General features: G+C 45.7%; 1 protein-coding gene across 1 annotated transcript in view; it reads left to right on the top strand.

The window, feature by feature from the left end:
• The window catches only part of LOC138646130 (zinc finger protein 585A-like), a 39,352-nt gene that overhangs the window by 12,271 nt on the left and 13,746 nt on the right, over nucleotides 1-13,335 (top strand). Inside the window, exons 4-6 of the mRNA XM_069735594.1 lie at nucleotides 7,712-7,769; nucleotides 7,929-8,073; nucleotides 8,158-8,864. Of these exons, the coding sequence (XP_069591695.1) occupies nucleotides 7,712-7,769; nucleotides 7,929-8,073; nucleotides 8,158-8,864 (910 nt within the window). The remainder of the gene's footprint in view (nucleotides 1-7,711; nucleotides 7,770-7,928; nucleotides 8,074-8,157; nucleotides 8,865-13,335) is intronic.

Genomic DNA, 13,335 nt, shown 5'->3' with positions numbered 1-13,335 from the left:
TTGCCGAAGTACCATTCACGACCACAGGAGGGAGTTCGACAACAGAATTCACAACAGTACCCCCCCCTTGAGGAGGGGTCATCGAACCCTCACCAGAGCCCCCAGGCCGATCAGGATGAGCCAAATGAAAGGCACGAACTAGATCAGCAGCATGAACATCAGAGGCAAAAACCCAGGAATTATCTTCCTGACCATAACCCTTCCACTTGACCAGGTACTGGAGTTTCCGTCTCGAAACACGAGAATCCAAAATCTTCACCACATACTCCAACTCCCCCTCGACCAACACCGGGGCAGGAGGATCAACGGAGAGAACCATAGGCGCCACGTATCTCCGCAACAACGACCTATGGAACACATTATGGATGGCAAAAGAAGCTGGAAGGTCCAAACGAAATGACACAGGATTAAGAACCTCAGAAATCTTATATGGCCCAATGAAACGAGGCTTAAACTTAGGAGAGGAAACCTTCATAGGAACATGACGAGATGACAACCAAACCAAATCCCCAACACAAAGTCGGGGACCAACACAGCGCCGGCGGTTAGCGAAACGTTGAGCCTTCTCCTGGGACAATGTCAAATTGTCCACCACATGAGTCCAAATCTGCTGCAACCTGTCCACCACCGTATCCACACCAGGACAGTCCGAAGGCTCAACCTGCCCTGAAGAGAAACGAGGATGGACACCAGAATTACAGAAAAAACTAAAGTAGCCGAGCTGGCCCGATTATTAAGGGCGAACTCAGCCAAAGGCAAGAAGGACACCCAATCATCCTGATCAGCAGAAACAAAGCATCTCAGATATGTTTCCAAAGTCTGATTAGTTCGTTCGGTTTGGCCATTAGTCTGAGGATGGAAAGCCGAAGAAAAAGACAAATCAATGCCCATCTTAGCACAAAAGGACCACCAAAACCTCGAAACAAACTGGGAACCTCTGTCCGAGACGATGTTCTCTGGAATGCCATGCAAACGAACCACATGCTGGAAAAACAATGGCACCAAATCAGAGGAGGAAGGCAATTTAGACAAGGGTACCAAATGGACCATCTTAGAGAAGCGATCACAAACCACCCAAATGACCGACATCCTTTGAGAAACAGGGAGATCAGAAATTAAATCCATGGAAATATGCGTCCAGGGCCTCTTCGGGACCGGCAGGGGCAAAAGCAACCCACTGGCACGAGAACAGCAGGGCTTAGCCCGAGCACAAGTCCCACAGGACTGCACAAAAGAACGCACATCCCGTGACAAAGAAGGCCACCAAAAGGATCTAGCCACCAGATCTCTGGTACCAAAGATTCCAGGATGACCAGCCAACACCGAACAATGAACCTCAGAGATAACTCTACTAGTCAATCTATCAGGGACAAAACGTCTCTCCGCTGGACAACGGTCAGGTCTATCAGCCTGAAACTTCTGCAGCACGCGCCGCAAATCAGGGGAGATGGCAGACAAAATTACCCCCTCTTTAAGAATACCCGCCGGCTCCGGAACACCCGGAGAGTCAGGCACAAAACTCCTTGACAGGGCATCAGCCTTCACATTCTTAGATCCCGGAAGGTATAAAACCACAAAATCAAAACGGGAGAAAAAGAGCGACCATCGAGCCTGTCTAGGATTCAACCGTTTGGCAGACTCGAGATAAGTCAAATTCTTGTGATCCGTCAAGACCACCACGCGATGTTTAGCTCCTTCAAGCCAATGTCGCCACTCCTCGAATGCCCACTTCATGGCCAACAACTCTCGATTGCCAACATCATAATTGCGCTCAGCAGGCGAGAATTTTCTAGAAAAGAAGGCACATGGTTTCATCACCGAGCCATCAGAACTTCTTTGCGACAAAACAGCCCCTGCTCCAATCTCAGAAGCATCAACCTCGACCTGAAACGGGAGCGAAACATCTGGCTGGCACAACACAGGGGCAGAAGAAAAACGACGCTTCAACTCCTGAAAAGCCTCTACAGCCGCAGAGGACCAATTGACCACATCAGCACCTTTCTTGGTCAAATCAGTCAACGGTTTAGCAATACTAGAAAAATTAGCGATAAAGCGACGGTAAAAATTAGCAAAGCCCAGGAACTTCTGCAGGTTCTTCACAGATGTCGGCTGAGTCCAATCATAAATGGCCTGAACTTTAACAGGGTCCATCTCGATAGTAGACGGGGAAAAAATGAAACCCAAAAATGAAACCTTCTGGACTCCAAAGAGACACTTTGACCCCTTCACAAACAAGGAATTCGCACGAAGGACCTGGAACACCATTCTGACCTGCTTCAAATGAGACTCCCAATCATCCGAAAAGACCAAAATGTCATCCAAATATACAATCATGAATCTATCCAGGTACTCTCGAAAGATGTCATGCATAAAGGACTGAAACACAGATGGAGCATTAGAAAGCCCGAATGGCATAACCAGGTACTCAAAATGGCCCTCGGGCGTATTAAATGCTGTTTTCCATTCATCGCCCTGTTTAATTCGCACAAGATTATACGCCCCTCGAAGATCTATCTTGGTGAACCAACTAGCCCCCTTAATCCGAGCAAACAAATCAGACAGCAGCGGCAAAGGATACTGAAATTTGACTGTGATCTTTTTAAGAAGGCGGTAATCAATACAAGGTCTCAAAGAGCCATCCTTCTTGGCCACAAAAAAGAACCTTGCTCCCAATGGTGACGACGACGGGCGAATATGACCCTTCTCCAAGGACTCCTTTATATAACTCCGCATAGCGGTGTGTTCTGGCACCGATAAATTGAACAGTCAACCCTTAGGAAACTTACTACCAGGAATCAAATCAATAGCACAATCACAATCCCTATGAGGAGGTAGGGCACCGGATTTGGGCTCATCAAAAACATCCCGGTAATCCGACAAAAACTCAGGGTCTTCAGAAGGAGTGGAAGACGAAATTGACAGCAATGGAACATCACCATGTACCCCTTGACAACCCCAGCTGGACACAGACATTGATTTCCAATCCAATACTAGGTTGTGGACCTGTAGCCATGGTAACCCCAAAACGACCACATCATGCAGATTATGAAACACCAAAAAGCGAATATCCTCCTGATGTGCAGGAGCCATGCACATGGTCAAATGAGTCCAGTACTGAGGCTTATTCTTGGCCAAAGGCGTAGCATCAATTCCTCTCAATGGAATAGGATACTGCAAGGGCTCCAAGAGAAAACCACAGCGCCTGGCAAACTCCAAGTTCATCAAGTTCAGGGCAGCGCCTGAATCCACAAATGCCATAACAGAATAGGATGACAGAGAGCAAATCAGAGTAACGGACAAAAGAAATTTAGACTGTACAGTACCAATGGTGGCAGACCTAGCGAACCGCTTAGTGCGCTTAGGACAATCGGAGATAGCATGAGTGGATTCACCACGCAACAAAGAAATAATGATTTTTACTTGTTGAACGGGGTCACCAGAGGAGCGGGGTTTCAAAGCTAGAAACAGTTTACAATTATTTTTGAAATTCAGAAACTTAGATCTATCCCCAGAAAATAGATCAGGAATAGGAATTCTAGGCTCTAACATAGGATTCTGAACCACAAAATCTTGAATGTTTTGTACCCTTGCAGTGAGATGATCCACACAAGAGGACAGACCTTGAATGTCCATCTCTACACCTGTGTCCTGAACCACCCAAAGGTCTAGGGGAAAAGAAAGACAAAACACAGTGCAAAGAAAAAAAAATGGTCTCAGAGCTTCTCTTATCCCTCTATTGAGATGCATTAACACTTTTGGCCAGCTGTACTGTTATGACCTGGTGGTTAGGAGCACCCGGAATGACCTGATGGTTAAACTCACAGGACAAGCTCTGGGAAGTGGGAACTTTGCTGACCGCAATCCCTAATCCTATCACACACACTAGAAATAGCCGTGGAGCGTACCTAACAGGCCTAGACGCCTCGGCACAGCCTTAAGAACTAGCTAGCCCTAGAGATAGAAAATAAAGCCTACCTTGCCTCAGAGAAATTTCCCCAAAGGAAAAGGCAGCCCCCCACAAATATTAACTGTGAGTTAAGATGAAAGTCATAAACACAGAAATGAAACAGGTTTAGCAAAGGGAGGCCAGACTAACTAAATAGACAGAGGATAGGAAAGGTATCTTTGCGGTCAGCACAAAACTACAAAAGACCACGCAGAGTGTGCAAAAAGACCCCCGCACCGACTCACGGTGCGGAGGCACCACCCTGCATCCCAGAGCTTCCAGCTAGCAAGACAAAATCATGAAAGCAAGCTGGACTAGAAAACCATGAGCAGAAAATAACAAATGGGGACTTAGCTTCTTGCAGGAAGAGACTGGTCTCCAGAAGATCTAAGAGCGAACTGAACCAGCACAGGAACATTGACAGCTGGCATGGAGTAACGATCTGAGTGGAGTTAAATAGAGCAGCCAACCAAAGGATAAACCACGTCACCTGTGTAAGGAACCTCAGAAGCAGCAGCTTCACTCACAGCCACCCGAGGGAGTCCATGGACAGAACTCGCCGAAGTACCATTCATGACCACAGGAGGGAGTTCGACAGCAGAGTTCACAACAGAGAACATACTGCGAGGAACCTGATTATGGTGGGGTTTTTTTTTTTTTTTTTATTAAAATAGGCCATACAGGGATCGTTAGGTTAATGCATTGAGGCGGTAGGCCAACAAATGAGTTTTTAGGGCACGCTTAAAACTGTGGGGATTGGGGATTAATCGTATTAACCTAGGTAGTGCATTCCAAAGAATCGGCGCAGCACGTGTAAAGTCTTGGAGACGGGAGTGGGAGGTTCTGATTATTGAGGATGCTAACCTGAGGTCATTAGCGGAGCGGAGGGCATGGGTAGGGTGGTAAACTGAGACCAGAGAGGAGATGTAGGGTGGTGCTGAGCCATGGAGAGCTTTGTGGATGAGGGTAGTAGTTTTGTACTGGATTCTGGAGTGGATGGGTAGCCAGTGTAATGACTGGCACAAGGTAGAGGCATCGGTGTAACGGTTGGTGAGGAATATGATCCTGGCAGCAGCATTCAGGACAGATTGGAGCGGGGAGAGTTTGGTAAGAGGGAGGCCGATTAGTAGAGAGTTACAATAGTCCAGACAAGAATGAATAAGTGAAACAGAAAGAGTTTTTGCAGAGTCGAAAGTAACAAAAGGGCGAATTCTAGAAATGTTTTTGAGATGCAGATAAGAAGAGCGAGCCAGTGATCGGATGTGGGGGGTGAATGAAAGGTTAGAATCAAGGAGGACCCCAAGGCAGCGGGCATGTTGCTTTGGAGTAATAAATAAAGGAGTAATCCTAATAAAATGTACAAGAATTTCCCCCACAAAATGTCCCCTAAAATAATTGTCATTGGTGACCAGTGGTCACGGGCCCATTGCCCATAAACAATGAAATTATTCACCCCCACAAAAAGGTATCATTGGTGGCCAGTGTGTAATAATTTACATTGGTGGCCAGTGGTAAAAATAATTAAATACATTAATTATTCGCCATGTTAATAGTAGTCCTTAAAATTAATTTTCATTGGTGGCCAGTGGAAAAAATAAATAAATTATTTTTTCCCCATTAAAATTCCATAATATTCATTGTCATTGGTGGCCAGTGGTTACCTGTCGAAATAAATTATACATACCTGTCCCCGCCGATCGCCACCTAAAATAAATAAAAAAAAAAAACCAAACCCGTACTCACCTAAACACCCAATTCCTCGAATCCCTCGTCAGAAAAAAGTAAAAAAACAAACCACAATGTATACCTACCCTCCGCAGCATCCATTTAAACGAGTGTCCCACGATGATCTTGAGTTTCGAGGAGCCACATAACATGTGGATGCTCTAAACCGCGGCCGCCGATACAATAAACGGGATCGTAAAGCGATCCCGTTCCGAGTTCTCCCAAAGGCAACTCGCGCTGTTCGGGGGAACTCGTTAGGTACTCACTGCGGCTGCGCGGACTCACTGGCTGACCGGAGGTGAACTCTGGAGCGTGGGAAATTTTCCCACGCTATATCAGGTCATCTCCGGTCAGCCAGTGAGGCTGCGCAGAGATGTTATATATCATCTGCAGTCATGTTTACAGCAGGGCTGGTGCATTTGCACCAGTTCCAATGTAAACCAATGTTATTTTATTTTTATTTTTTATTTTTTTAACCCTTGGATTACCAGTGCAATAAAATGTGGTCAAAACCTAGGTGTCATTATTTAATTAAAATATTTAAATCATGTGTGTCTGTCTTTATTAACCCTTTATATGTGCAAGGGTTAACAATGGATAGGTGTCTTATTGACGCCTCTCCATTATTAACCTGGCTTAATGTCACCTTACAATCGCAAGGTGACATTAACCCTTCATTACCCCATATCCCACCGCTAATCAGGAGTGGGAAGAGAGAGGCTAAGTGCGCCTTTTCTGGGGTGACTGGGGGCAGATATTTTTAGCCTGGGGGGGCAATAACCATGGACCCTCTCTAGGCTATTAATATCTGCCCTCACTCACTGGCTTTCCCACTTTTGCTGAGAAAATTGCGCGGGAGCCCACACCATTTTTTCCTGTGATTTAACCCTTTCATTTTACAGGGTTATGTCTAGGGTTAGGGTTATGTCTTGGGTTAGGGTTATGGCTAGGGTTATGTCTTGGGTTAGGGTTATATCTAGGGTTAGGGTTAGGTTTATGGCTAGGGTTATGTCTAGGGTTAGGGTTATGTCTAGGGTTAGGGTTATTTCTAGGGTTAGGGTTATGGCTATGGTTAGGGTTATGGCTAGCTTTAGGGTTATGTCTAGGGTTATGGCTATGGTTAGGGTTATGTCTAGGGTTATGGCTAGGGTTAGGGTTATGGCTAGGTTATGGCTAGGGTTAGGGTTATGGCTAGGGTTATGGCTAGGGTTAGGGTTATGTCTTGGGTTAGGGTTATGGCTAGGGTTATGTCTAGGGTTAGGGTTATGTCTAGGGTTAGGGTTATGGCTAGGGTTAGGGTTATGTCTTGGGTTTGGGTTATGGCTAGGGTTAGGGTTGTATGTTGGGTTAAGGTTGTGTCTTGGGTTAGGAAAATGTAACACTTGTGTTGGTACGGGTCCGTAGCTATGCTGTGGGTCGACGTACCAACGCAAAGTTGTCAAACTTGTGCACGACATGGGCAGCGGATGCAGTATTTCAATGCAGCCACTGCCCTTTATGAAGTCCAGCGAGGAGGGGGAATAGTTTCGGCTGCGCATGCACGGTAGAAAATGGCGGACGCGACGGGCAAAAAAAACTTCACTTGAATGTTTTTTTCTTGCACGCGGTCAGCCAAAACACGAAGGATCCGTTGCACGACGTAAGCGACGTGTGGCCATCTGTCGCTAATACAAGTCTATGGGATAAAACCGCATCCTGCGAGCCTATTTTCAGGATTCATTTTTTTCCCAAAAGGATGGATTGCAACGAATGCAAAACGATGCAAGTGTGAAAGAGGCCTTAGGGGAGTCTTGGGGTTAGTGTATGACTTCGAATGGGTAGTTGTTCACTGCTTCTGTCCATTACGTTATGCTTGTGTGTCTCTATTTCACCGGTAATGTTAGGACATTTTCTTCACAATTTGTACATTCAATTATGTTGAACGCGCTGTGTATGTCGTTTTGAGTCTGTGTCTTTGTGCTAGTGTAGATATCCATGTATTTCTATTAGTCCACAATTAATTTTAATACAATTTTTCCCTTGTAATCTGATTTATTTTAGATTGAACAACACCCTGAGGTCTGGGACTGGTCAAGTGATCAATACAAGGGGTCAAAGCGTGATGCCTGGCCAAAAATTGTTACCGCTCTACTTCCTGAGTGGCCAAATCTACCAAAACCGGGGCAAAAATGATTTGCAAGTATTGATTATTTAAATTATTTGGAAAATGTAAGAAAAAAGGATTTGTAATGTGTTTTTTTATATTCTTTCATTTCAGTGGACGATGTTAGGAAGAGATGGCGGTCTGTGACAGACCGATTCATCAAATCCCTCAAGGCTCCCAGTGGCAGCTCGCCACCAAGGAAGAGGGTGCCATTTGCAGACCAGCTGCAGTTTATATTGGGTAGCCGGAGTTTGAGGAGGTAGATTATATATCAAAATTAGTTTGGTTGACGTCATGATTTCAAATTGTATTTTTGTAACATGGTTTTTTCATCGGTCTGCAGAACAGAAAGCAGCGTCTACGCCCAAACACCACCGGACCTTGAAGGTGACACCTCGGAGCACAATATTGGAGAGGAGGTTGAAGAATGCAGGATGGCCAGCCAAGAGTCTCCGGGTAACATGTCTTCGTCTGGAATGTCACAAGATTTTACAGATACCTTTGGAGAAATGGCCATTCCAGCTAATATGGGCGAAGTGTCGGACTCCAACAATGCTTCTACTGCCTTGGACTCTGCATCCAGCTCTGGTGGTGGTGTGTTGAGGCGAATAGGGATGGGGGCTGCTTCTGCCCGTCCCATGGCTTTGAGAAGGGCGGCACTAAAGAAGTCAAAACAATCGCAAGTTATCGAAAATTTAACCAGCAGAACACTCAATCTGCTTGACAATTCGGGCAAGCAAGATGAGCATGATAAATTTGGGTCACTTTTGGCAGACCGCCTTAGGACACTGCCACGGGACAAGCAGCAAATATACATGACAGCAGCCAATTGTCTGTTAACGGCAATTGATGGCACATCCACCCTACCCTCTGCTCAACATATAATTATGGGTATTTTTAACATTTTCAATAACCCCATTGTGCCTCCACCACCACCACAAGCAGCTGCATCGCAGCGTTTTGGGCAGGCGGCAACATACAGGCCCGACAATGTTGACACCTACAGTTATGGCCATACACCAGTACCTACTGCAACTGGCCATCGTACAAGTACGCCAAATACCAGTTTCTCCTCCCAACATGACTTATTTCTGGATTATGGATATGACCCTGAATATCACCAATGTTGAGATTACACGTTTCCTCTTTTTGAAGTCGAGATGGGAGTTTAGACAATGTTTTACCGTGTGAGTTCCAGACCAAATATGAAAAAGTTATTTAAATTTTGTTAAAAAATATGTCAGTTTATGAAAAAAATTGTTTTAGAATTAAAGAAAAAAAAATTAATGAAAAAAAAAATTTTAGGGAGTGGGTACACTTGACGGAACAGTCAAGCGGATGAGATGAAGCAAACCTCAGCCTCGCGCTGTGAACCTCCAGTCCTTACGCATAAGTGTGTTGTGGGAAATTAAAAAATCTGGCGAACCCTGAACATTTTAGTGCACTTACATGTTCATTTTAATTTCATAAAAAGATGCAAAATATCGGCTTTGTAATTTTTGGTATTACATCTGCTTCTGTATCCCCCTGGAATAATCTTCAAACCAGTTTCTTGTATGTAATAAAATTATATTTTGCTTTATTAAAAATTGTTTTTTTCGGCAACTCTGTGAATTTGGATTATTAAAAACATGTAGTATTTGCATAATTAAAGTATGGGAAGAGTGGGTAATGGGATCTGATGAAGCGACAGTGAAAATAAAAACCATGGAAACGAAAATTTAAACAATCAAAATTTGTATTAATTTACAATTATTTGCTTTGATATTGATGATTAAATAAAAACGGGCCTTGGTAGATAGGGATTAGACGTTGGTAGATAGGAATTAGGCGTCGCATGTTCTCTGGTGTTTCTCTGGTGTTATCTCTGCCGTACAGGCTGGTTCCTTAGTAGATAGGGTTTAGGCGTCATATGTTCTCTGCTGTTATCTCTGACGTCCAGGCTTGGGCCTTGATTCTGTTTAGGCATCTGATCTCTGCAGTTTAGGCTGCTCAACACCGGCACAAGAGTATTGCCAGTGCACGGCTCCTTCAGGACTCATGAAGTAGTCTGCGAAGGTTTCTCTCACACGCACACCCGAGTTACATTGCCTTCCTTGACCAAAGTTGTGCACTGCAATTAATTCCGACACCTGTGGCTCCTCAACTACCTCTGTGCTGTATTGCCGAGCATAGTTGTGGAGCACACAGCGTGCCTTTATCACAGTGTCCACGGTCTCCGGATCTATCTGGATGGCAGTCTGAAAGATCCTCCACCGACTACACATGATCCTGAAGGTACATTCCACATATCTTCGTGCACGGCTCAGCCTATAATTAATAATCCTCCGCCGGTCATCCAGTGCTCTTCGTGGGTATGGGCTGTTATGGCTGGCAATCAGGCAACACAGCGTGCAGTAATCAGCGCACATACAGAGATCTGGCAATAACCAAAAAACAATAGGACGAGCTCTGAGACGTGGAATCTCTGTAGACTGCAGTACCTGAACTATCCTCACACAACTATAAGCAGCAGTGGATTGCGCCTATCACTACCTATGCAACTCGGCACTGCCTGAGGAGCTGACTAGCCTGAAGATAGAAATACAAGCCTGACTTACCTCAGAGAAATACCCCAAAGGAATAGGCAGCCCCCCACATATAATGACTGTTAGCAAGATGAAAAGACAAACGTAGGAATGAAATAGATTCAGCAAAGTGAGGCCCGATATTCTAGACAGAGCGAGGATAGCAAAGAGAACTATGCAGTCTACAAAAAACCCCAAAACGAAAACCACGCAAAGGGGCAAAAAGACCCACCGTGCCGAACTAACAGCACGGCGGTGCACCCCTTTGCTTCTCAGAGCTTCCAGCAAAAGTTAATAGCAAGCTGGACAGAAAAAACAGAAAACAAACTAGAAGCACTTATCTAGCAGAGCAGCAGGCCCAAGGAAAGATGCAGTAGCTCAGATCCAACACTGGAACATTGACAAGGAGCAAGGAAGACAGACTCAGGTGGAGCTAAATAGCAAGGCAGCCAACGAGCTCACCAAAACACCTGAGGGAGGAAGCCCAGAGACTGCAATACCACTTGTGACCACAGAAGTGAACTCAGCCACAGAATTCACAACAGTACCCCCCCCTTGAGGAGGGGTCACCGAACCCTCACCAGAACCCCCAGGCCGACCAGGATGAGCCACATGAAAGGCACGAACAAGATCTGGGGCATGGACATCAGAGGCAAAAACCCAGGAATTATCTTCCTGAGCATAACCCTTCCATTTGACCAGATACTGGAGTTTCCGTCTAGAGACACGAGAATCCAAAATCTTCTCCACAATATACTCCAATTCCCCCTCCACCAAAACAGGGGCAGGAGGCTCCACAGATGGAACCATAGGTGCCACGTATCTCCTCAACAACGACCTATGGAATACATTATGTATGGAAAAGGAGTCTGGGAGGGTCAGACGAAAAGACACCGGATTGAGAATCTCAGAAATCCTATACGGACCAATAAAACGAGGTTTAAATTTAGGAGAGGAAACCTTCATAGGAATATGACGAGAAGATAACCAAACCAGATCCCCAACACGAAGTCGGGGTCCCACACGGCGTCTGCGATTAGCGAAAAGCTGAGCCTTCTCCTGGGACAAGGTCAAATTGTCCACTACCTGAGTCCAGATCTGCTGCAACCTGTCCACCACAGAATCCACACCAGGACAGTCCGAAGACTCAACCTGTCCTGAAGAGAAACGAGGATGGAACCCAGAATTGCAGAAAAATGGAGAGACCAAGGTAGCCGAGCTGGCCCGATTATTAAGGGCGAACTCAGCCAACGGCAAAAATGACACCCAATCATCCTAGTCAGCGGAAACAAAACATCTCAGATATGTTTCCAAGGTCTGATTGGTTCGTTCGGTCTGGCCATTAGTCTGAGGATGGAAGGCCGAGGAGAAAGATAGGTCAATGCCCATCCTACCACAAAAGGCTCGCCAGAACCTCGAGACAAACTGGGAACCTCTGTCAGAAACAATATTCTCAGGAATGCCATGTAAACGAACCACATGCTGGAAGAACAAAGGCACCAAATCAGAGGAGGAAGGCAATTTAACCAAGGGCACCAGATGGACCATTTTAGAAAAGCGATCACAGACCACCCAAATGACCGACATTTTTTGAGAAACGGGAAGGTCAGAAATGAAATCCATCGAAATATGTGTCCAAGGCCTCTTCGGGACCGGCAAGGGCAAAAGCAACCCACTGGCACGTGAACAGCAGGGCTTAGCCCTAGCACAAATTCCACAGGACTGCACAAAAGCACGCACATCCCGTGACAGAGACGGCCACCAGAAGGATCTAGCAACCAACTCCCTGGTACCAAAGATTCCTGGATGACCGGCCAGCACCGAACAATGAAGTTCAGAGATAACTTTACTAGTCCACCTATCAGGGACGAACAGTTTCTCGGCCGGACAACGATCAGGTTTATTAGCCTGAAATTTCTGCAACACTCTCCGCAAATCAGGGGAGATGGCAGACACAATGACTCCTTCCTTGAGGATACTCGCCGGCTCAGATAACCCCGGAGAGTCGGGCACAAAACTCCTAGACAGAGCATCCGCCTTCACATTTTTAGAGCCCGGAAGGTATGAAATCACAAAATCAAAACGAGCAAAAAATAACGACCAACGGGCCTGTCTAGGATTCAAGCGCTTGGCAGACTCAAGATAAGTAAGGTTCTTATGATCAGTCAAAACCACCACGCGATGCTTAGCACCCTCAAGCCAATGACGCCACTCCTCGAATGCCCACTTCATGGCCAGCAACTCTCGGTTGCCCACATCATAATTACGCTCAGCAGCAGAAAATTTCCTGGAAAAGAAAGCACATGGTTTGAACACTGAGCAACCAGAACCTCTCTGTGACAAAACCGCCCCTGCACCAATCTCAGAAGCATCAACCTCGACCTGGAACGGAAGAGAAACATCAGGTTGACACAACACAGGGGCACAGCAAAAACGACGCTTCAACTCCTGAAAAGCTTCCACGGCAGCAGAAGACCAATTAACCAAATCAGCACCCTTCTTGGTCAAATCGGTCAATGGTCTGGCAATGCTAGAAAAATTACAGATGAAGCGACGATAAAAATTAGCAAAGCCCAGGAATTTCTGCAGACTTTTTAGAGATGTCGGCTGAGTCCAATCCTGGATGGCCTGAACCTTAACCGGATCCATCTCGATAGTAGAAGGGGAAAAGATGAACCCCAAAAATGAAACTTTCTGCATACCGAAGAGACACTTTGATCCCTTCACGAACAAGGAATTAGCACGCAGTACCTGGAAAACCATTCTGACTTGCTTCACATGAGACTCCCAATCATCTGAGAAGATCAAAATGTCATCCAAGTAAACAATCAAGAATTTATCCAGATACTCACGGAAAATGTCATGCATAAAAGACTGAAAAACAGATGGAGCATTGGCAAGTCCGAACGGCATCACCAGATACTCAAAATGACCCTCGGGCGTATTAAATGCCG

Source organism: Ranitomeya imitator, chromosome 7 (assembly GCF_032444005.1).
Source record: "Ranitomeya imitator isolate aRanImi1 chromosome 7, aRanImi1.pri, whole genome shotgun sequence".
NCBI lineage: Eukaryota > Metazoa > Chordata > Amphibia > Anura > Dendrobatidae > Ranitomeya > Ranitomeya imitator.
This window is presented reverse-complemented; position numbering and strand designations above follow the sequence as displayed.